This window comes from Euwallacea similis, chromosome 20, assembly GCF_039881205.1.
Source record: "Euwallacea similis isolate ESF13 chromosome 20, ESF131.1, whole genome shotgun sequence".
Classification (NCBI taxonomy): domain Eukaryota; kingdom Metazoa; phylum Arthropoda; class Insecta; order Coleoptera; family Curculionidae; genus Euwallacea; species Euwallacea similis.
The window spans coordinates 2,229,305-2,255,379 of NC_089628.1; the positions used below are offsets into that span (position 1 = coordinate 2,229,305).

The following is a 26,075-nucleotide window of genomic DNA, read 5'->3' on the forward strand; positions in this document are numbered from 1 at the left end:
GCGAATAGATGACGCTAGCAGCACTGTGAAACAACTTAGAGTTACTCGTGATAGATATCGTTAGTAGAGAACCACTTTAAATGTTGATTTATGGGCTTTTTGATCATTGCTATAAACAATTCATTTAAAATTTATTTATATTTCTACATATCGCATGAAATACATTTCACCAAATGATAAAGACGGCTTTGTCCGCTTCTCTCCTTATTCCTCTCTTATTTTGTAGACGATTTTCCGCCGAAACTGAAGGTAACTAAAGCGACTTTTTTATACACAAAACATCTTTTTATTGATACAATACAAATATTTTATACATTTCGATAGCTTAACGACTAAATTTAATAGTAAAGCGATACGCGACAAATCCTTATCTAATGACTAGAATACTGATAATTTGTAAGTCTTTTCTGAAGTACATATTTTAAATGTGAAATGCGCTTTGTGAGGAGTGGGTCAACATCGGCAAAAGCTTCTAATAATATCGTGTGGCGTATGTATTAGGTTTAGTCCCAATAATCATCTCTCCTATTTTGTTCAAACAAGGAGGCAAATTAAAGCTTTTAAAGGTGATGCTACTGCTACTTGAAGATGTTGCACATAAATACTATGAGTCAAGATACCTTGGTCGAAGTTAAGTACGTGTAGAGTATAGTATATAAATATTCGTAAAAAATTGAGGTATAAGACACTTAATACAAAAATGGCTGCAATAAGAATATCAAAAAGAAGAGAGCGAGTACTTCCGCTAATAAATTCCCCTTAGGTCGAAGTCAGTGGGAGGATTACGTTCTCCATGTTTCTTCATAATTCAATACATTATGAAACGAATGTAGTGTAACCCTCTTGAGGGAGCCTTTACATTTTTATAAGTCTTCTTTTTTTCTCACGTCTATTCTATACATTAATTAATGCTTTGCCTAAAAATAATCTTGCATCACATATAAACGTCACATAGGCAAAAATAAGGACCACTTTCACGTAAGTAAATAATTTGATTTTTAGAAATTATATTGTACGATAAAGGGGACACGATGGCGTCCGAATTGAAGGAACGTTATTCTAATAATAACATTAAAGCAACTTACTTGGAATTTTTCCATCCACTACTAGACAAATCACAATCGCCGCTGACGCGAAAATTTTATTCAATAGAAATATATAAACAAGAGACTAAGGAATAAACAATAACGGCATGATATCTACGGAAACATGACAAAAACGCACTTTTAAAAAAATAAAATAAACGACCTATTTACAATAACATTTTTTGTACGTTGTAGAAAAATAAATTACCAATAAAAATGAAGGAAAAACTGCTCTGAGCCATAGATGCTATGGAGTGTTTTGTCGAGTGAACGCGACCAAAATTATATAGTCTAAATTACCTTAAATAGGGCAGTATCTCTTACATTTCCCATAAACAACTTATCACGATGGCAAAATCAATTAATTCGAGTCCGTTTCCAACAGGACTTGGTCCTTCTTAATAAATCAGGACTAAAATGGTCGGGTCGGGAAAAATGATAATTAAGAATTACTCTGTCCTCCTTCCGCCTTAAGCGTCTTGCATCTCTCCTTTTCCTGACTATTATCAGGCGGTTCGCATTCGAAACTGGCCAAAGCCAGGGCGTTCTCGTTGAGCACCGGACTGTGCTGCAGCACCGATATCACTTTATGATCCTTCTCGAAGGGACACGTCACCTGTTTCCACGCCATAAACTCTGTCACCTGTTTGGCCAACTGCCAGAACTTCTCGAAGTTTATATGACCGTTGGGTAGTCTGGAAACGAACGAAATTGTTTTAAAGAATTTCGCGAGACGCGCTTTAAGGGGTGGTAACGTACTTGTTGGAACATCCCTGATTCAGGAAATACAAGTCTTTGACCAGTAGGCTGAAAAAAGGAATAACGATCCTTTGGCGTTGGTCGGTGGCACCAGCGCTGCGCCACATGGCCGCCTTGAGGGTGCTGCGGTAACTGCTGAAGTTGCTGCTCGGATCCATTTGATGCTCCAAAATGGCAAATTTGCCAGACTGGATTTTATTCCACTGAAAAGAAGGGGCCAGATGTAAGCAAAGACGTAACTAGTCTGCGTAGAAGTTGTTTTATGTATTACGTGATATGGAAACTTACCGTCTTTTTCAGTCTTGAAATCGGCGACATATTGAGCCCGGCTATTATAGCCATGAGACTGTTAAAGTTCCCTATATTGAAACATTCCCTTCCGGCCTCGATCCAATACTCCACAGTTTTTACTCTCTGCTTCTTCTTTTGATACTATTAAAATAACAAACTCTAAAATTGAAACAATCAAAAATCCCCAACACTTACCTTGCAAACTTGCGTGGCCACAAAGTAGCTCAACCTATTGAACCACTGCACGTACTGTTCCAAATTCCTTGTTTTCTTCAAATCCTTAAACGACGTTTCCAATGCGGGATTCTCCTTGGCAAATGCTTGCACAAACTCCTCAGGCCCTATAAACGACAACCTCTCCAATTCCACGTGTGTCAGTTGCTGGGCAAGCTTTTCGGGGTTAGGACAAACTTCCGAGATATCGGGGCAAGAAATGTTCTCATCCGAGGAAGCGCAATTCGTCTGGTTCTCCAACGACTTCTCGTAGTCTTCCAGAGAGGTCAATCTGGGGTGCAAATTGTGTAGGAGCAGCGACACATTCGCCCTTAAACTGGGGTTGATGGTGCAGCATTGCTGCGTGACTTTTCTCACATGGTCCATCATCCTTTCGTCCCGGAAATCGTACGGAAATTGTTCAGTCCATTCGGCCAACAACTGAACCATTTTCTCGGCGAAGCGCATTTGCTGAGTCCCTCCAGAGTGCGTGCCATCACCCAAACCTTGTTGCTGTTCGCCTAAGGCCCGCACTTTGGCTAGGAGGTCGTGGGGTTTGATGAAGAGGCGGGCAGAAAGGAGAAAAGCAAACAAGTAGGCGCGGTCTGGGTAATATGATTCGGTTGGTACCATATGTTGGATCAGGGCTTCGAGTGAGCCACTGAGGAGATTGCCATCTCTGTAGACTAACGCCTGCAAGAGTTCGTGTTTACAACAGTGAACTTTATATTAACTAAATCGTAGTGATAACGCAATATTGACATTTATGAACCTACTTTACTAAAATTAATGATTTTTCTGTAATTTTTCGTTTGATAGCAACATGCTCCACAACTGGCCATTGAGTGGCATATTAATTTCGAGGACCTGGACGATCCAGAAGATATTATAGAATATAAAAAATAATTTTTGGAAAATATTGCCATGTAGAGCACCTTGGTCTGTACGCCTTTAACAAACCAACGACTAACGACTAACGACCAACTACAAGCATTGGCGTGGAAGTGATACTTTCGAATTTCCAAAAAATAAGGTTTAGTGGCTAGAGAAAAAGTAAACACAAGCGAAACTTCGAACTAAACACTAACAACGGCAACATTGCACATTGAGCTCGTGGCATTTCGGCGATTATAAGTAAGCACCACGCCGTGCACCTTCTTATATTATGTTACGCATCATTGCCGGCACTCCTGAATCTCATTTCCTAATAGTACTTGTCGCTAGAATCATGAGATTTTATTACGTCTATCTTCATCTCCTACCCCTTTTCTCTCTTATTATATACATATATTACTATGTGTTTTGTACCACAATTGATCTACACTCACTTTCACATGAAATGCACCACCCAGTAATAATAATAATTAAGTCTTGTAATTTTGGCAAAATAATGCTTCATAATAGAGTATCAAATGATCAGACTTTCAGTAAAAAAGAAAGAATGCTGGTGGTTTTTTTGTCATCGACCTATTAGATTTTTTATTCAATTGTAAATAAATAAAATAATATTTACATCGAAATATCAGTTTATTTTGTTGTTGAATTGTGAACAAAACATCTCTAAATGCCCCCAGTGAGACAGCGTCGAAATTTTTTCCACGTTTCGGATTTTGATAGAGGGCGAATTATCGGCATGAAGGAGGGTGGACTTTCCTTTCGTAAGATTGCCCGAAGAATGAATCGGAACCACACCACGATTGCGAGAATATGGTCTTCGTGGTCTGAAGAGAGGGTTCAGCGACATCGTCCAGCTAGACGTCCTCCCCGTAGCAGCAACGCACGTGAAGATCGACTTCTTAGACGGATGGCCATTGGTGATCGATTTCAAACAACAATGTTTGTTGCAGTAGATTGGATGGGAGCTCTAAATCGTCGGGTGTCGATGGCAACAGTTTACAGAAGAATTTCGTCTTTTGGCCTGCATTCATACCGCCCAAATCTACGACTGCCACTAACCGCCCAACACCAAGCTTCCAGATTGGCCTGGTGTCAAGAACGAATTGATTGGAATCATGAGTGGAACAATATCGTCTTCAGTGACGAGTCGCGATTTTGTTTATGGATCAATGATGGTCGTAGAAGAGTCAGACGATACCGAGGTGAAAGAAGAAATTTGCAATTTTCTGAAAGGCGCCACACAGCTTTAACACCTAGTGTTATGGTCTGGGGTGCGATATGTGTTGGCCGAAGATCTTCTCTTGTGTTCGTTCCAGGCACCCTAAACGCACGTCGCTACATTGACAATGTTCTGAGGCCAGTATTAGTACCTTTCATGCAAACTTTACCAAATGGCATTTTCCAATAGGATAATGCAAGACCACATAGTGCGAACATTACTCGAAGATATCTGGAAGAAGCACAATTGGAAATACTGCCTTGGCCTGCACGGTCACCGGACCTATCGCCCATCGAACATCTTTGGGATATGATGAGTCGCCGTCTTCGAAATTTACCGAGGCCTCCAAACAATGTGGATGACCTACGACATCATCTTGAGGTAGCATGGAATGAAATACCCCAGGAAGATATTGATCATTTGTTGCAAAGCATACCGCGAAGAGTACGTGCTTGCATTGCCGTACGAGGCGATGTCACTCATTATTAATTTTTTCATTATCAAATGTTTTATCTTTTAACTGAAAGTCTGATCATTTGATACTCTATTATGAAGCATTATTTTGCCAAAATTACAAGACTTAATTATTATTACTGGGTGGTGCATTTCACGTGAAAGTGAGTGTAGTAACGGTGTAATGTTCTTTTCGAAGATCCCACGTTCGCCGCTAGTTTCACTACACACATCGACAGGTTCCTCGAACGATAACCAAAGGTCTGGTGCTGTGAATCGAAAATAATCCGGGTGACAAGTGCTTTACCAAACACCATCAACAAACAAACCTGCTCTCGCAGTTGGGCTACAAAATAAACTTCCATGGTGTGTAAATAAATAGGGTTCCTCCACACCTTATCAGCCAGATGGTACTATGCATCGATACTAGGAAATCTGCACCTATTTTTACTATTTTTTCTTGGCTTATCTGACGGTGTAAACGTACTATAATCGCGATAAAAACATTCCAATCATCGCGATTCCGCCTTAGTGCCTGCACTTCCTCGTATCGTTCAGACTCATTGACTAATTGCTATAATTAGAGGCAATTGTTTATATTCCTCAATAAAAACGCGCCTCCTCGCACAATTCAGTTCAACTAAGAATACAGATAACCGTATTTATAGCAAAGCCATTCATAGATCCGTTCCTATCGCTCTGGGTTATCAATGGTGGCGAAAAATCAATTATTTGTTTCGCTTTTTATCGGATTCGTGTGTGATTAAATAGCGCCAATAAAAATAATAATTATTATTATTCTAATCATGCAACTCACATTATCTTGTTGTATCCCCAGTTCCGCCGAACCGTCCTGATTGGGGTCTCCGGAAAAAATCGTCGAGAAACTTTTGATCGTAGGCGTCTGCGGCAAACTCTGGGAATGACACATGTTTTCAGTAAATTTTGACAAGTCAAAAAAAAGAAAAAGCAAACGGCGACGTTGCCGGTTAATGCGACACCAGCACGGCGAATTGCGCCACGAAAGAAAAATGTAACCGACTATCAAAAATGTGCAGGAATTTGGGTCGCAGCAATAGTTTTAACAAGCGATCAATCTACGGAGCACATTTAATTTCGGCCACGGTTTGGAATTATAGTGTTCTAGTGAGGGAGATTTGAAACGTTAGTGAAAGCGAACGTTTATTGTGTACGAAGAGTGCTCGAAAAGCAAACTTGGCCTAAATTTACGAGTGATAAATATCTCGATAACTATACGGGTGACAGGAATTATACCAGTCAGTCAGGCAATTATGGTTTTTGATTAAAAAAATAAACGAGTATTTTCGGGAGTTTTTTTTGCAAAATTTCCAACATGTAAGCCTGACTCTGCCCAATGTAATTGGCTAAAAATTCATGATTTTTTTTCTGACCATCCGATAATAGAAATTGGAGTATATTTCATCAAATATTTCTGATAATTACTATTTCTATTCTTGTAAAATTTCATAGCTAAAACTATACTTAGAACTCCTTATAAGGCACAATAAGAGACTTACCCGTCTATTCGAACAGTCTTTTGGTGTCAGATCTGAGGCTACAGTTCCAAATATTGTGGGCTGGAATAAAATCGAAATTCAATATGCATAAAACCACATAAGCATAATATTGCAAGGGTGAAAATTCTGCCTCTCAAAGGCCATTTTATTTTCTCGAGCGACCCAAGAAATTGCTTTCTCGCCGCTATTATTTATTGCTGATAACGTTGCGCACACCCAAAAACCAACTCGGCTATTCCTTCATTTCCCACTCACCAAATATCCATTAGTACCCGCGAAACTAGCGCACTGACTAAGCTGCTCGCCAACATAGTCAGTTTCATCGTAAGAACTCAACGAGTCTATACTGCTTTGAGTAAAATCGACCTTGTCCGTGACTTCCGAGCTCATATGTCCTGAGTCTTTGCTTAGACACTGCCTCGGCTTCCCGAAGCTCATTGGCTGCTCTTGCTCAGACTCATAGCTGGAAGCACTGGAGCTGCTGCCGTACTTCGGCCACTTGGACCCGTTATTGGGGCTACCTAAGCAATTATCGTCCAAGAGGGATTGAGGGGTTGAGGGATTGAGGAGTACGTACCACGATACCTGCCATTGGTCAACTCGGCAGTGGGAATGATTTTGATTGGTTCGAACACTTCGGTCATAGCGGAAGAGTAGAATGAGTGGTCTTTGGTCTCTCTGCTACGTTCGTCTACGATTTTGCCATCTTTGGAGACTATTACTTCTTCTTTTATTACGGTGGTACTTTTTACTGAGAGGGAGGTGTCTAATTTAACTGGAGCTTTTAGGATACCGCTGAAAAAAAAATCTATTACAGGTAAATTAAAGATTACCTATTGGGAGTCTAAAAATGAACGTCACGTCTGATGGTTCAAAATGCGAAGAGCAATTTACTTTGCTCGTTTTCATCGGTTTATCAACGTTTCGTTTCGTTTCGTACCGTCTTCATCGGCAGGTAAATTTTCCAATATCGCGGGGAGAACCACAAGCACGCGTCATGAAAACATACTGGCGGCCATTTTGAACACATATTTGCACTTTAATTTTGTCCACCAAGCATCACATTCACTATTTTTCGTTATACTTTTAAGGACAACAAGCCCCCCTTCCCCATCTTGTGTCTGACGTCTAAGTTCAAACCAACTCACCTATCAATGAGCAATTTATTCAACAAATCGCAAGGTGGCACCTGTCCTGTGATCAAAGCTTGCTTGATCGCCATACCATCCCTGCCCTCCAAAGCGACAGGAATGCCGTTGATAAACAGAACCTCTTCCTCCCTGATCGAGGACTTCTTCTCGCAATCGATCACTTTGGCCCCCTTGCCCAAGATGGCTTCCACCGTTTCTTGGATTTCGGGGTCGTCCATCTAACTAGGGACTAGATCCGCACTGCAAGGAGGACGTTAACACTTCGAATTGGTTTCAGAGGAGAATGATGTAAGAGAAGAGGGCAATATTTAGGATTGGCGGTTAAAATATGCACGCAATGGCCTGTCGGTATGCATATTTAAGCAGGTTCTGTCCTGTGGATGCGCTTTCAGTGTGCCGCCACAGTGCACCGGTTCACAAACGCAAATGAAGTTGGTTTTATGTTTTGTTTTTGAGAGATAAAACGGAGAGTTGGTGCAATGTAGCAAATTAAAGCTATGGTTGCAGCAATGGCGGACATTGTATAATTGGGCAGTTCGGTGTTGTGTCTGCTCCTAAGTCCGCCATTGACTCTAAGATAGATCATATAAGAATTTTGTTCATATTAGTGAAGGTTTTTATTTCTCCTACATATAGTTGCATGATTGCCAATATGTTACATTTTCTAAACGCAATTTCCGTTTGGTTGGTGAGCGACATCCCGAATTTCCGGCCACTTATTCGACGCACATGTTTCGGATCAAAATAGACCATCATAGGAGCGACGTGACAGACGGATTGGATAGATTGCATCGTGCTTAACTTAACAGGCAAAAATCCCTTTCGGAAATGAAGCTCGTCAATTTCCTGATCATTTTATACGCGGATATAAAAAAATAATGGATTTAAGGCGTGTCGTGTCTCGGGAAAATTAACCGAGACTGATTCTACTTTAGAGTGATAGAGAGACGTTTGGGATGAATTTTTGACGGGAATTGCGTACCTCCCCTAAAGTGGCCAGGTGATAAATCCTGCTGAAACACAAAACGAAAGTTATTGGTTCGGTTCAGCGACCTTCGCAGAACGAGCAGAGTTCGCTCGAGCGCGGCCATGTTTCACTGTTTGGACGGCGAGTAAAACAAATCGGCGCAAAAATTTACCGGTGACAGATTTTAAACAATAGACCTTTTCTTGTTTGAAAAGTCGAAGCGAGAGCTCCATTGTTCACCAGATATTTTTAACGAAACATTGTAAGTGTGTGCGCAAGCAAATTGGGCAAATTGAGTACAGCCAAACGACGTAGGTAGAAACTAGAACACAATGCCTCCGAAGAGCGAAAAATATCGTTCTTTATACACATAAAGATCGGTTAATGAATAATGGCTTTAACGACCTCGGCATTAAATGATGTTAAGAGGAAATATTGCTCAGTGGTGTTTTCATTCGATCCAAGGCTTCCTCAGAATCAGTGTAATAAAACCAATAATAGAATTCCTGAACGTATATAAAATGATGTTAAGGACCTTTATCAAAACCAAAAGTTTTTTGCTAGTATAAGAAACCTTTTCCAACCTAAAGAACCCTCTCAAACGCCCCAGAAACCTTAGACGTTTGAGGCCTCAATTCCTGCAAATGATCGCAATATTCAGAACCGCATAAATCCATAGCAAAAACATGTTTGCCAGACTTTCGGCGCCACCAAATCCATCAGCGTAACGATGAAAATGTGAAGGAATTTGGAAAACGACGTTATATAATATCGCTTTACGGTGCTTAAGACGCAGACAAACGAGGAACAAAAAAGGTACTTCCTGCACTTTCTCCGCTTACGGTTTTTCCTTCAAGCAGTTACATTCTTCGAGTTAATGTATAACTCAATAAGAAGAAGAAGAAGTAACCAGAAACCCCTTCGACTTATCACATAACCACTCAACTATGAAACTTTTATCAAGGGATATAAAATTTCAGGCCATCAATCCCATCATGTGAAACCGATATACCTTCCTTAGCATTCATCTATCTAACACGTGTGTAGCTGATATGGGCAGCCTTCACCCTGAAGGCGACAATTGACCCCCGCCACTGCCCACCCACTGGGGCCGCATCACAAGGAAAGCAATAAACTATAATTTAATTATTTAAATTCAGTTTCACAACTGGACGATTTATGAATCATTTATTCAGATTTGTTGATAATAGGACTTCAATGAGGTCATTATGAGCGTTAATGTCAAGAAACTGTGTTGATTTAACACGAATTAAGTGGTGATGAGCTATACGTTTTTTAGTAGGAAAATCAGCAGTTTCTGCGATGAATAATTAAGCAAACGTATTTCATTTTTATTAGAATATTATAATACTATAAGAGTACTTGATTAAGGATGTTTTTTAGTATTTTGAAGGTCAACCTTGAAGGCCGACTGCTATGTATCGGGTTTTATGAAAACTGAAGAGTTTGCTGCAAAATCGCCAAAATTCTCAACGTTGTTTGTACAGTTCCTATTTGATTCAATAAAACTTAGAACGTTCCTGGGAATTTTTGTTAGGTTTTTCACGAATCCCTCGAATCTAAAAATTTTTTGGATAATTTCTTGTGATTCAACAAAATTGACTGAAAAGTCAAAAACCAACTAAAATTGAGAAACTTCAATATTTTCCACTAGTTCCTCAACAACTCTCAACATTTTTCCAAAATTTTGTGAAATGCCAAGAACATCCTACAATTTCCTTTCCTTGCTCATTTCTTGCAACATTTATTACCACTTTTCAAATAAAATAACATCGTCATAATGACCTATCGTCACAGTTAATTAATCATTCTGGCCTAAATATGGTTAATTATCGTTATCTAGACCAATTAAATTGCATTATTTCAATTTGTCAACTTGTCCTTGACGTGAACAACGTGGGGTCGAGATGAAAAGGGAGAACATTCCAAAATTGCAATTCGTAAAATTAACTATAATAAAAGAGCGTTTAGTGCTGGGCTTACGTATACGCATAAGGATTGCAACGAAAGTTAAAAAGATATGAACTTTCTATGTTACTTATTATGTATATGTTATGCGCGGTATAAACCTTCGCAGATAACGGTGAACCATAAAGCAAATTTTCTCTGCTATGCATTTATGTTATGCGTTATGTGCTGTATACCTCCAGTTTAAGGCTCGTTTTCACGGTGACAATTTTTGTAGTAGTTACAATCGTGATCCTAGCTTTAAGCGGCAATGCCACCAGAATACCAGTCATTACGACTGCCACAATAAGCTGCTGTTACCTGCAGACATCAGACTTTCATGCATAAAACAATTACTTGATGTATATGTGGTTTTGACAACAAACAATAGGCTTTTGGGCAATCTTTTTGGATGCGTAACATCCTGTATGATTTATGACCAATTCTTCTAAAATTTTGTCACTGGCGTTACTTAAATAACACCCTATTTGAAATAAGATCATAAATCCATTACTGCATTGATGCTGATTGATTTGTAGCTATTCCAGGTACATTTTTATTACGTGTAACACAGCATTTATTATCATCTAATAGAATAATTACGCAGTTGTGGTTTGTAAAACGAGATAGATACAGGGTGTCCAAGATTCAGGAATGGTTAGAAAACACGTTTTACGTGGGTTCATCATGTAACCGTACTTCCTGAAGTTCAAGCATTTTTTCCCAGGGAAACGATATTCGAACTAATTTTCACCTATTTCGAAGCTGGCAGGACACGTCTTCCAACTTACAGACTAGCCCTGAACCAGTAAATATCGGATTTAATTTTTTAACTCACGTAATATCAACGTGAATGTGCGTCACAATCCAAATTAATTCACTTCCATCTAGGGACATAATTCTCTCCAAACTGTCATGAATACTTAATAAATCATCCTCAGGCCAAGCCGACATTCCCAGGGAAATGTGCACCACCACTGAAATCTATACTTAACCTATTATTCTCAAAGCGAAACCACCCTTAAGCAACAAACCAGATTTCTCAGAATTGGAAGCTGAGAAGAGGCATAGTATACAATAGTACATGCGTGTACCTACAGGCTGTTTTCTAAACTTAAATTAGACGTATAAACAAGAATTTCAATCTATTTAGCTTCGTTGTGGTCAAAGCAAGATCGTTCACCAATTTATTTTAAACCAAACCAGAGCGTGTAATAAACTACGCACTCCAAGTCGTCTGTGAAAAAGCAATCAACGTTGCGGCCGCCTTTTAAACGGTTTTTTAAATGGTCCCGAACGAAGGACACAGCCCAGATTGAGAAAAAGAAAGTCGTAAAAATCGGGAACACGTGCGTAGACACTAAATAGACTAAGAATAACTCATTACAGTGATTTTTATTTGTCGCGACAGCGACTCGCGCAGGTGCACCGATCTGTCCATAAAAGGCCACTTGCCGATTGCAACGTCCTTAAACTAATTTTCCGAGAAAATTGAGACTAGATTCTTTAACTGTATGCAGTTTTTCGCGTTGATAAAGGTCAATGCGCCGGTCAAAACACTCGCTGCTCGGTCAGCGCGTGACCCTTGCAAAAATCGAAAACGAAATGAAGGAAATGGTCGATGACCGGCAATTAAAACAGGAGTTTGCACGTTTTGATTAATGTACCATCGAGTAAGGGTCAAGGTCCATAGCGGCAAATTAGGTTAGGTCAGTTCTCTGTTTTCATGCGTTTTAAAGTTGATTTTAAAACTGCAGCGACAGCGATGTATAAAGTTACCTACGAAAGTGTTTCCTCAAATGTCTCAAAGCGATATTTCTAAAGGAAAAAAAATCCATTTAAACACCGTGAACCTAAACCATACAGACAAATATTGTCTTGAGAAACCAGTTTCCACTTCTTTTGTGCTCGCTAAGCCTTGCTTAAGACCTTCAGTCCGTGGTTATAAACGTGCCTACCTGGACTTTTATTTGCCTCTTTGTTTTTATCTATTTCATCCATATTGTGGCTTCTATTAAGGGGGTTCTCTTCTGCATGTTTCGGTACGTGCCCCCCCTGAATCATCATCTTTATTATATTGCGCCAGCTGGCACTAAAAAATTAGGGTGCTTCATACCACAATACGGGCTTAATCGAATGCCACTTCAATATTTGTATAGTAAATAATCGTACAAACGAAACTTCTAATCGGAATTATTTCCAGCTTCTTGTATCGCATTACGCGAATGTGGTAACTATCAATTAACTATGCCAGTTTGATATTCGAAACTGCAGCTATATAATTAGCGATTCATTTATGCTGGAACACCTTCTTTTCTACGCGCAATTAATGATAAACACGTTGTTAGTTTACTTACTTAAGACATTCCTTTGAAATGGCACGTTCATTAGAATGTTAATAGGCAAGAAGAGAATGTTGAGAACTGAGAGACAGTTTGACCGAAATAGAAATTATTGTCTAGGAAAATTCCGTACTACTTATTACTTTTTTTGACCTCCGTGACCCAGCAATAGGCAAAAAAAGTGACGTCAGCAATGCTTTCGGAAAATTAAAAAGGTCAGTGGACCGTTCCGTAAATAATATAAACACTCCTCCATATGTCTCAAGGCTGTTTGGCCCATTTAAATTTCTTATATCGCCTCCTCCAATACGGAATCTCGAGTGGATTTAATTTAACGGACGCTCTTATTAGTTTTATTATTTTCGTGGCGCCAACACCTTTTCACCACCGCAAACACGTTTATCTATTTGAACTTGGGTTGTGATTAATAACAAATTTCGTAATCCTTGGCGTTTGTACGAGAAATGTAATGCCTCAAAACAGTTTTATAAAGCATTTTCTACTGATATAATTGAAAATAATTCGCACTTTATGGGAATCTGACGTTTCGTTCGTTTTTTATGGTAATGTAGTCTCAAATAGTCTTAGTTTCATGCAAAATTAATAGGTACGTGGCAACGCAGCAACAGTCATTTGTAGCCCTCAAGTGCAAAGTTGTCACGCTACAAGCAGTGTTGTCACGTAGTGAAACCTCAAGAAATCCATTTCATTATCCTCTTTTTTAATAATCCATACAATACTTAACCTTACTTCGCTACGAAAGAAAAATTATTCCTAATAACATTCTTATCTCCCTTTAGCAGGCCCGTAACACCAAAGAAAACTCCAGGATCTCTCCCCCTTTTCGATCTTTGCATAGTAAATTTTAATATAATCACCTGTAAAGGGCCTTTACCGCCCTAGCGGCAGAAGGTGATGCGTGTTGAACAACGTTTAACGAGATGTTCCGGCGCGAATATTGTCATTTCAATGAGAGGCCAAATGAGCGCTCATTTAACATGACGCAAAACTAATGGTGTCGTGTATTTTCGAGGCAAAATTGGAGGACTGTAATGGCTTAAAAACCTCTGCAGCAGGTTGTTTATAATAATTGCTGTGTTAAAATCCCTGTGTAGATTCAGGAATTTACTACAATTCCTACCAAAAGATTATCGGAGAGACCCTAAATTATGCAATAATAAAAAATTATGGTTATCTGAAAATGCGAAACTGATATCGCCATTAAAAGTGCAATAAAGGTAGCTAATTAACCGCGTTTCACGGGTTCGACAGGGAAGCCATTAATTTCGGTCCATGGCAAACTCGCACCGGTTTGGGCTGATACTAAAACAATGGCTGCAGCTGCCAATTTGCGCTGGTGCGTAATTGATGGAGCAAACCAATTAATTAAATCTGCAGATAAACGGTTTCAAGCGGCCGTGGCCATTATCGTGTCCCTGCTGTCTCTGCGCGATTTGCATAATAACCTACTATTCTGCCATGCGAAATCTATGTTTCAATGTTTATAATTTGTTAGTGGCGAGTAGAACCACTTTAGTGTAATTCTGCGTGGAGATTTCAAACAGAATCGACACTCCTTGATTCCGTCTTCGTTTTGTTTAAATTGGATGGCAATTGATGAAAATGGCACCGCCGCGTTTGGTTTTTGTTTTTAAAGATATACGTCAATTTTAACTCAGAGATTATCAATTGAGGAGGCAGAGTTGCCGGATGCACTAAAATATCAGTGATTCCTCCTCGTTTTGGGCTTGCATCTATTAGAAAATTACACCTTCGGAAATTTCAAATTCGTTCATTCCAGTTCAGCGATATGTGTAATCCGAATATATGATGTTTTCTTGAAAAAAAAATTTACTGAAAATGAGTACCATGTAGATGGTGATGTCACCAAAACTAAGGAGAATAAAATTCATGCATTTAACTTAAAACATAAATTTAGAGAAATTTTCTGTAACTCCCTCCTCAATTTCCCTAAAAAAATGCCTTTTTATATAAAAATCGAAAAGTTGTTTGCTGTCTGTCTGGGGACTAGAAACTAGACTCGAATTTAAAAATCTGAAGGAAAATTATTTGCCAAATCGATATGAACTTTTAAGCTGTGGCTTCTTCACATTTCACGACCAACATTTGTATGGGCTTTTTATCGCCTCCTTCTGGGAACAATGCCATAAACATCTTTGGTTCGTTAACTTCTTTTAGAGGCCTTTGCAACGATAAAGGGATGTAGAACCTTGAAGCCAGGTACTCCAAAAAATCCTTAGTTTCATTTTTAGAACCCATAAAAATTATTTCGAGCATTTTCACTTATTTGCTTATTGCTATTGATCGTCATATGAACTAAAACAAACACTCTTTCCCATAATGCTATGTGTCGTGTTTAATGGTCAAAACAGGCACACATCGTTTAACATGAGGCCCACTCGAAATATTTGCTGGGTGGGCCAATAGTTACGCTTTCGCCACGGTTGACGGTCCATTCCGTTTTGACTCGCGATATGTCAATTAAAGTCGTACTAATTGAGCCTATGTAAATTCCAATTACATTGTTTGTATCGAAAGCTTCTCACAGATTAAAAGGGGTGGATAAATCAGCCCCAGACTGGAGAAATTAAGGTGAAAATTCTCAGATAACTCGATTAAATTGTCCTTGCATTTCTCGAGTAATGGACGTGGAGGAGTTTAATTGGAATGTATTGAGCAAGTCACGGTAGCTTCAATTGAACAGCTGATTTGATGTAAAACGGTGCGACATATAAACTCTTTTTGTGGCGGAGGATTCGTTGAATCTCTGAGCTTGTTTTGTTAGGATTACTTATAATTGACCAGCTATTTTCAAGCCTTATTCAGGGCCTCACGTTGCAACGTAGTCGTTTCCGCAAAAAGTGGTATAATAGCTCGGCTAAATAAAGACCCCCAAGCATTAATTACGACCTCGGCGTGCCGATAGAGAAGCATCTTCGATGCAATAAATAATCACGAATTTAATAACGCTTCAGTCTTCAATTAGGGTCCATCCACGATCGCTCCAGCAATTTTCTCAACATTTTTTCATCTAAGAGAATCAGAGTTTTCATTCCCAGCCGCTCAGCTATACAGGCCTCATCGTGATAGATCATATCTCCTTGGAAATAAATTACTCACTCCCTAGATGGGACTGTCTCGTTTCTTCATAATAGTTCTTTTTTAATTTACTACGTTCTGTGGGAAGGAAAATGATTCAATTATTTTTTTAATTTTGATTACGTGCACGCAATAGATTGCAGGTGTTTATACGAAATTAATGGTTGGATATGTCGATTTGTAGCCGAAAAGGTTCTCTTTTCTACAGAAATGTTTAATCACAGGCATTTAATTTTATTTGGCAACATTGTCCAACCGATTTGCAGCTCCATTCTATTAAAGTCTAACATGCAACTATACATGAGAACAAATGCGAAGCGCGCCGTTGCCATTTCCTGATTAATAATCGACACAGTGTTTGATCCCTATATGTTTAAAACGTCAATTCAAAATTGCCCCTCTTCAGATCACCGGTATTCAACCTGTAACAGACCCATAGTTATTATACCGCCTTTTCAGCCAGCTAATTCTTTCCGTTAATGATCGGTATTGTCAGACTGCAAGCGACAAAAATCGAGCAAAACCAACCGTACGTTTCGAATTAGCGAAACGTGAATGTATTCGAACCGAGGGCATTTGACAGATTAAAATTACCCACGACATGGCACGACCATTTAAACTGCATGTCCGTAAAAGAGGACAAGAGGATGGATACTGCTGCTTGTGTGGAAAATTTGGTTGGCAAATTGAAACGTGACATTAATATTATGGATTGAAATAGACATTTGTATATTAGCTGTATAACCAAAGATACCACCGCAATAACTCGGTTTTCTAAATAAAATCTTATTTCTAAATTAATTCCCGGTAACGTAAAATTATCACTCGAATTGCGATGATATTTACGTTTTAACTTTTAATAGGCTTGCAGAATTACCCGTAAACATTTTATGATTTTCACGTCCAAATGTTACTGTACAAATTATGCGAGCGAGGTATGTGCTCTTAGAGCAGAAACTAATTGAGAGAGACGATTATTGACATCAATGTTGGCCATAACACGCCTACTTGTCATTTCTAATTATCCTAAGCCGGAGATACAACAAACTGTTTTTCTTAAAACGGCATTTTTTTAGAAAAAATAGCAGAATACACACATTTCCTGATTGATTTTATAACAAAATTTATAAGCAAACATGCAAATATTATTTGCGTATGTATTTTCCGTATTATGTTAACAAAGTGGTGGGCGTGCCCCGGCTTTAACCCACACCAGTACCACCTACTTGGCGGAACTATTTTGGCGAAAACCGCGTTGGTAGCACCACATCAAGTGGTTCAGGTGCTTGTGAATAATTCATAATAGCCGTTATTATATAGCCGAGGAGAAAACTATTTATTTGGTGAAATCCGGGAAAAAACATAGGTACAGAATTAATTTGAAAGATTTACAGTTGAAATTAGAAATTAAATTAAAGTCTGGCAACATTGAAAAACATTGATATCAGATGAAAAAAAAACAAGTGAAACAACACCAAAGCGCCTGGTTGCCAAGTCGACATGATTTCCTTTTTGCTTATAAATCACCGAAGTTGAACAAATCTGTTTTAATCTTTTAGTTTATGATTAAGACTGAAGATGGAGAAAATTTATATCATCTGTTGAGTTCTAAATTGTCCCCATAGTGTCATTACTGGTAAATTTCGCAACTCAAACTTCAAAAATTAATCATAATCATAGCCACATAGTATTGTACAATTACACATATTCAGCTCAGCCAAATAAATGTGAATCTCGATGTTATCCTATTAATCCGTGTTTCTTGGCATAAAATTTCCCATTTATTAATAGGGTAGATTTTCGTATGCTTTTGCATTTAACTACAACAGAAATTGACCCTTATTTTTATTTTCTAACACAGTCGACCCAATCGTTGTAACGAAATGTTGCGACAAATCACATTCGTGCATTTAAATTACTACATTTTAAGCTGGCACTTTCATATCAAAATGTCAGACGCGATATATCTCGCCAACCGCAAAAGTAAAAAATTGCTTCAAGTGGTAATAGTTTTGATTTACTGCAACGAATCACGACACGATTTGTCGGCTATTTGATTTGGGACTTTTAACATGGCCCAACAAAGAGAAATTTGTCTAGATAACGTGCACAAAACTTGCCCAAATAAATAAAAACTAATGCAAAGTGAGGGACGTTATACCGGTCAGGAAAAGTAATATGCTCAGTTTACATGGGAGGTTGCCGCACTTTTATGGGTAAGAAGTAGACCACCGACAATTAAGTTTTTTTACTACTTGAAATTTAATGTTATATTCAAATTTCTTTTATGGCTATTATTTGCTCGAGCGGTTTTACTATTAGGCTTAACATGCAACCATCAAGAGGTGAGTGACTGCTGTTTGGTCAGGAAAAATCTGACTTATAGAATGAAATCTTATTGCTACAAATAAAAGTAGGCTAAACAAATGCCGAATATTCCCTCTTTAGATCTAAAAATATTGGCGCATCAATAAACATCCACAAAAGAAATATGTTTCGACTTTTATCGGGAATAAGCAGGAACAAGACATATTGGGAACATAAATATTTTTACGAGTATTCCCGAACTGTATGTATGTATGTACGAGGCATTCACCGAATTAAATTTAGCGTGAATCTGGGACTATAGAGATCAGCAAAAATAACACAAAACAACTGTTATAATGTGAATATTTCCAATTATTATTATCACATACAAGCGTGGCAATTCTGGTAGAGCAAACACATTACTAGATATTCGAAATGGGAAACGGGTCATTACAACGCCAATTTGAGGTTTCATTAAAAGTTCACTTACCCCTGGCGGAGTTCTGTAATAATTTCACTCACGCAGCTCGTAAAAGTAACCCAAACTTTTATTCATGACCCCCAGAGATATTTATTTCTTATCCCTACCCATCCGTCTCAATCAAACTGCACCCTAAAAGGCCTTTCTTTCCCCCCTAATGCACTCTGCGCCCCTCGGGCATCCCCAACAACAGGGGTGAGTCATATTTTTTTTGTAAAGATTGGCAATCGAGCTGTATTGTTTTCCAAACTGTTTTCAGGTTTTTATTGAAAGTAGAGTTGAGATACCAAATAAATATTACCGCAAAAAGCATGAAAAGAAGTTTAAATGCAAATTAAAAATTTACATTATTGGCAACACTGCTCTGCAGTGCTTCATTATGGCTTATTCTCTGGAACACAATAATGGCGGCGCAACTGTCATTTTAATTGCAAAGGAGTCGTTCCACTGGTTGAAAAAAGCGTCAGAACTGTCAATCAGATATTTTCTACGAATAGATTGGCGTTACACCTGTCCTCTTTAGTTCTTCGACACGTCTGTTCACTTTCTCTTTTAACTTTTCGACGTTGACGCCCTCCATTTGATTTTCCTAGACTTGCCTTTCCAGACAATTTACAAAGATCTAAACTTATTGCTCTTTTTGCACACAATCCCTCTTACCCCATAGCTAGGAAGGAGTGGTTCCTTTTTGATGTCCATTTTTTCTAAAAATATCTTAATGAACATCGGCAACGCCGCTTTTTTAGATATACGTCAGGCAGGAGGTGATAGACGGGCAAAAGCAAAAAAGCTGTAAAATGAAATTAATGAATTTCATTTTCATCTTTCAGCTCCAAAATGCTGCATTTCTCATCTCTAGAAGCAGCCTACTAAATTAAACCCTGATCAAGCTAATTAGAACTTACACGAACAATTTTCTACGAACGCAGGAAACTTTACAGCTTGCTATGCAGACGCAGCCTTAATATCAGTTTTCAACTTTGAGATTACACAAGACCTAATATTTCATCAGACATTTTAACTCGCCCTATAGCAGCAGCTGCTTCGACCACTTGCAACACGTTCTGTCAATCTGCATTGATTCAATGTGTAATTCTGCTGATATCGAGTTACACAAACATCTGCCAGGACAGATCGTGTGATTTGCCTCCACTTTATAAGCGGCAGATTTATAAGCAAAAACGTCCAAAGTCCGGCGAGTGTGTGATTAGTGAATGCAATTATTGAAATTAATCAAAAACCTTGGCGATTTTTTCCTTAAAAAAGTTCACGTGTAATTAACGATACTATTAAATTACTGTAGATGCAAGGTATCCAAGGTCGGAATTGCGTGAGTTGAGTTGAGTTGAGAGAGATTTTAGATTAGATTTTCCGTGTACATATTATATATTTGAAAATCTCAAGTTTCAGCTTAATGAGATCACGAGGAAACCCCCCACAAAAATTATTGGGAAGCTGCCCAAAACGCTTCACCTGTAAAAACGCGTTATGGAAAATATAAGGCAGCAATATAAAGGGTTTGGCCATCAAACCGTGTAGGCCATAAAACCTAAAGTAAACTTCATAAAAATTTCTGACTACATGGATAAAAAAAAACCGTCAAATTGAAAAACAACCCTAAATCAAACTTAATTTAAAGGGCAGTTCAACATATACAGACTTGTCATGCAAAAGCTGGACGACGGTCAAATGAAATGGACAGCTGCCATGCAATGTGGGACAAAACCATCCAATTAAGCATCATTTTGCCGGACTACCTTTTCAGTTATTTAGTGCGACATGAGTATTAATAATTCCAGCAGCCACTCCGGCTTGAAGTTCACTGTTCTTATTCAACCTCCCACAACAGCCAACAGACTGGTTGGTAATGCTGAAGCTGAGACATAAACGGTCGATTTAAATCGGATTACACGAGAGAAAAGGGCGATATTTGATCTGAGGCAGGTGGTTTCGACCCGTTGTGCTGTACTCATAATCGTCTGATGGCGCGATTTTAAACACATATGCAAAACAGAGGTTAAAATCTCTGCTTAACACCTGACTTATTGATGTATTGTTTTCAAAGCGAGATGAAAAGACATCCTTTGGTGTCACCCAGACAATAAAAAAAGTCAACCGATTGTTTACAAATAATTTGTCGCAATTTGCTCGTTAATAAAATATACTTCGATGCCGACTAAGATAGCGCCTTGTTTGTTGTATTCTCTTCCAAGATTGATGCTAATACATTCAAGGAGACATTGTAATTTTTTTATTTGTGTATTTGTATATGTATATGTGCCAGGAGGAGCGATGATTGATGCGTCTTGTCACGACTTAAACATGGGAATGTTATTTCCATATGAGGTAACGTTCGTAAAACCCAACCGCGGCTGACAAAAATAGTCTCTCATAAACTAGGTAGAAAGACATAAAATATTCAAAAGTACTTGCCGTTAAGGTCTCTTTTATGTCCATTGGTTACAGGTTATGCTGCAGAGGTAAATTTATTTTATTTTGTGATTCTTTGCCTTTCGGATCCTACCTTCAAGGTTCAAAGACCCTGTATAGTGTCCAGAAAAACATACATTTCTATTTTTTACTTAGGTAAAGAAATACTCAAATTCTGCTTTTTTATACTCAATAAAAACAAGGAAGCAATACGACATGAAACAAAGGCTTGGAGCAGTTAGGAAAAATAAGCAAAAATGGGCGAACGTGGACGGATTAGGTACTTCCGTCTTTTGTTCATCGAAATTAGCCTGACCGATTTGAATGGTTCTTGGATCATGTACAGGAAAGGCTATATTTATTGTGAAAGGCATACGAAACATCTATATAGGACGCGACAGGTTCTTTTCAATCCGTCATCCGCTCAGCACGTAGTAGAGATTTTTCACATCTCCGCAAACGAAGGTACATAAAGGTATGTCAAGAACACACTACGTGAAAAACTACCTATTTTTACACCTCAGATAAATATAGCCGCGTCCTTGAATTAAAATAACTTGTGGTTTAACATTGAATATCTGATTTTTTCTTGAATTAAATGCTATTTCATAAGCTACGATAAGCTTTTAAGGGAAATAAAATAGCCCCTGCGGCTTAAGTACAAGCTAAACATTTCTATCAACTCCAATCATTTGGTGAAACATTAGCAAGAAATGGTGCTGGAAAGACCAAATGGAATTAACGCTTGGCCTGACGCCTAAAAATTCACATGCCAGAGGACAATCTGCCAAATGCCTTGGAGGAAATGTGTCTGGGCCAGTCAAGGATTAAGATAAATCATTCTACATGTGGTAATCCGTTTGGGAGACTGTTGCCAAACTGGAAATATTGGAATTTAATAGGCGGAAGGATGTATGGGAAAATTGAAACCTTGGGAAAGACAATCAAAAACCTTTTTCCGAAAGTTAAGTACTTGGGTTATCTAAACCTAAATAGCATAAAGTTATACGCATAGTTTAGGAGACTAACCTTTTATGATCTCGTCGTGCTCTACGTGTTTAAAAACTGGTATGCGTCCTAGTATATGTAATGATATCTATAGTTATGCATAGTTATGCTCTTAATATACAGAATAGGGTTTATATGATTAAAGACTAAAATTTTCAAAGGGGAATAATTGGATGGGTACAAGCGAAACTACAAAGGTAGGACGCAGATAAGGTTTACCTATCTGTGAAATATGTAATATAAGTAGAAATTGCAGCTCTCTGGATGGCGACGGTTATTATTTTTTAGTAAATACTTAATTACTCTGTCTCTCTCTCTCTCTCTCTCTCCTATAAAGGTATAGAAGAAATTTCGACTGTTATCAATCCGTAAAGCATTGATTACGCCTGTTATCGATTACCATTTTTATCATTCACTAGTTGGCTATTCTGTTAGGAGCTTCTCGTTTCTAACGATATTGAGAATCAACTACTGTAAAGAGAAGCGAAAAATCTTCAAATATTGGCTATTTCAATACAGGAAAAATATTAAGGGAATCGCCTATGCTAATGGACTAAGCTGAGTCAGGTGAAACGGCTATGATACCTTTAACTGTAATCTGTTATTTTACGTTCCTACTTATCACATCAATGACAATACATATGCCAGTGATCATTACGAGAAAATTACCTCCAGTTGTAACTAAAGTCAAGGAAAAAATGTTGACAAATTGTAAACAAAGTAATTGATATTTCAGTAGCCATCAAACAGGCGGCCATAATGCTCAATGTCAACCAATAGAAATTGTCAAACACTTTTAATTTTTTGTCAAGTAGGCCATGGATTTCGCATCTTTTACCCATCGAAAATGGCGGACATCTCAAAATGAAGAATGCTAAAGGGACGCCAATTTTTGAAATTCCAATATTGTCTCTCTTTTACCTGAACGTCAGCAATAAAAGTAAATTTTTTTACTTACATGATGCCGAGCGCCTCTTCTCGAAATTCTACAGTGCACTCCACTTTAAGAGGAACAAAAAAAGTCAACACAAATTAAGATGAAATCGGCAATACAAGTTAAATGTTTTTCATCGTTAAATCTGCTAGGAAACACTAATACACAACAAGGCAATTTATACATAAAATTCCGGGAAAAAAATGGAAATAAATATCGCGTAATTTTCGATTTAGTGAAGCAGAGACGCCTCCTCACAACAAGGCTTCCTTCTAACGCTATCGAATAACAACTGACTGGGCCACTGAATTTGAAAAGCGGCAGGGCCTGCGGGCCAATCACACGCGTGCATGACTCACTTGGATGTTGTTGTGCGGAGTACAACGATGCCTGATTTCGTAAACAGTAGCAAAAAACAACGTTTAATGAGGAATAGTAGAATAAAAGCAGTAAAATTTTGACTCAAGCTAGTTTGATCTAAGTAATGTACAGCAAAGAAAATATGTTATCCTAAAAATGTTTGAAATGTTTCACTTCAACCATAAATAAATCATTAAACGTGGCAATACTGCACGCAGTATGCAGTTCCCAATGCGCCCCGACTAATTCCGATTACGTATTGTTCGGGGTTTATCGGAATTCGCCATACTCTTTCGAGCGGAAGAGAGACGGATAATAGGTATACCAGGGCCAGTCTGAAATTTCCAATTACTATCCGGGGAGAAGCCAAAAGTATTGAAGATAAACAAGTTTTCACCCTCTGAAGATAGCTGAAAATAAATTTCGTCCGAGCTTGTCGATCGCAATGGGGATTTGATGTCGTTTGCCTTAAGGATATCGATTTCCTTTTCGGTATTACAAACCCCCTTGTTTTCTATCATTCAGGAAAAAAAAATTCCTTTTGTGGCGTGCAATACAACGTTATCAGCAACAAATAATGATCATCGTTAAGACCAATTGAAATATCAACAAAAAAAATGATGGTACTTACCCGGGACTTAGGAGTATGTTTTAGGCCAATCGCAGGTTGGCTTCGATTGCTCTGCAAAATAATTTGTAATTAGAAATTAGTAGAATTTTTCGCTTTCTAAACTCTAAACTCAACTATTAGTTTCCTAAAAATTTTTGGGTTCGTCCGCCCATTAATTTAAACCCAGTTTCATTTCCGCGGTCTGATACCTTTATGTAACCATCAACTGTACTACCATCGGCTTAGTTTAACTGTAACATTATCAGTTAATTACAACTCTCAATTAGTATTAGTGAAACGTAACTATTACAAACTGTACTATTGCCACATGTTCCTTTGCGACCCAAATATTATGTTGTTACAATTTTGCTTATACTCTTTTGAAACATCTCGGACTGGTATAGGAAGTAATTTGGGAGTGGTAAAAGTAGCAATGAAAGTCCTTTGGAGACTCAAATTGCGTATGTCAATTGGAAGGAGATTATATTCTATTGGAAAAACATAAATCAATTTAATTCTGTAGCTTTAAGCGGTTATTAAGCCTTATAAAGGTAAGGCGGCTTATGACACACGCCTTTCACTCCAAAGGATTAATAAATTGGTTTAAAAACGTTACAGGTGTCATTTTTGTTGTGGCAAAGAAAACATGAAGAGTTAAAACCGCGCCTAAATCAAACAAAACTAACCTCATTCCATTTTCGGTTCTGAGGCAATCGATACTCAGTGCTCTGAATCTCCTGAATTTGTTTAACCGTTTGCTCCAAATCCGCATGCAACTTCTGCTGCATCTGTCTCTGAATCCGCATCTTCTGCTCTGCATCCTCAGTGCCTCCATCAGTATAACAACTCGGCCCTTTCTTCCCCATTTTCTCCCTCTCTAACCTCTGAGCCAACAGCTCCTCCAATTTCTTCGTGGATTGCTGTATATTCCCATGGGAGAGTATAGGTTTTGGTTGTCTGGTGCGGGCCTCCTCAGTTCTCTGGTTGTGCTGCAGGATTTTTTGCTCGGTTTGCGGCAAAAATTGGGCCAAAGCTTGTGCGTTGGCCACATATTTGGGCTTGTTGGTCTCGAAGTTGGGCTGCGAGGTTTTTCGTTGATGTCCCAATGGTTTGGCTTCTGATAATTTGCGATCAGTTAAAAATTCCGGCTGGGAGATTTTTCTTTGATGGTGGAACATTGAGGAGTTGGAGTCTTCAAATGGGGCCGGAACAAAATCCTTGAAGCCCCCTGAATCAGACGAAGTGGAATCTACTGAGTCTAACTTAGTCATTTTGCCATTAGGCATATTCATTATACCGCAACAATCTGTAGCTGCAGTGGAAAGGATGCTGCAGCATACGGTGCTTGGAGAGTTGGGAGGCTTCTGAGAAACCTCCAAAGTCTTTTTATAGAATTTCTCATACTTTTCAGCGACGAAGGTGGACATTTTCTGAGTCTCCCCTCTAGACGACAAAACATCCTCCTGCGTCTTTCTTCCAAACAAAACTTCCTCCCTTCTGGGATATAAAGGTTCAGTATCATTTTGTGGTAAGAAATACACCTCTTTGTATCCATACCTCCTGGTAAGCTCTACATTGGGAGGGGTGGGAGGACCAAGGTCACCTCTACCTTTTCTCCTGAGGATTTGCTCTTTATCTACATACTCAACTGTGGTGTAATTGTCTGAGATAGGCTTGCGCAGAGGTGCTGTAGGGTTCTGTGAAGCCCCAGGCCTCTGCTGGATCTTCACTGGAGGCACATATTTCGGTTTGGTGGCTATTATTGGTTTAGGGGGTATTTTAGGATGATCGCGTTCTTGCATGGTGTGTGTTCAAACAAAAATACAGTCACATTGTAACCACCAATAAGTTATTACAGAACGAAGGAAATTCTAACCCCAAAATATATTGAGGGTTGTAATGCAAAAGAGGTGCACACTAACGCGTTTTTAAGAGTTCACTG

General features: G+C 38.6%; 1 protein-coding gene across 2 annotated transcripts; it reads right to left on the reverse strand.

Moving 5' to 3' along the window:
- Nucleotides 1–269: 269 nt before the first annotated feature.
- LOC136415599 (ras-GEF domain-containing family member 1B-like) lies at nucleotides 270–26,075 on the reverse strand. 2 transcript variants are annotated; one of them, XM_066400247.1, is made up of 10 exons: nucleotides 23,188–23,457; nucleotides 7,604–7,846; nucleotides 7,033–7,250; nucleotides 6,711–6,976; nucleotides 6,456–6,515; nucleotides 5,735–5,833; nucleotides 2,331–3,041; nucleotides 2,133–2,276; nucleotides 1,845–2,047; nucleotides 271–1,780 (listed from the first exon to the last, which is right to left on the reverse strand). In XM_066400247.1, the coding sequence occupies exons 2-10, from the start codon at nucleotides 7,822–7,824 to the stop codon at nucleotides 1,528–1,530; spliced, it is 2,175 nt and encodes a 724-aa protein (XP_066256344.1). In that variant the 5' UTR covers nucleotides 7,825–7,846; nucleotides 23,188–23,457; the 3' UTR covers nucleotides 271–1,527. The 2 variants fall into 2 exon arrangements, with proteins under 2 accessions (XP_066256342.1, XP_066256344.1); XM_066400245.1 differs by lacking the exons at nucleotides 6,711–6,976; nucleotides 7,033–7,250; nucleotides 7,604–7,846; nucleotides 23,188–23,457 and adding exons at nucleotides 24,155–24,205; nucleotides 24,820–26,075 and having other exon boundaries at nucleotides 270–1,780.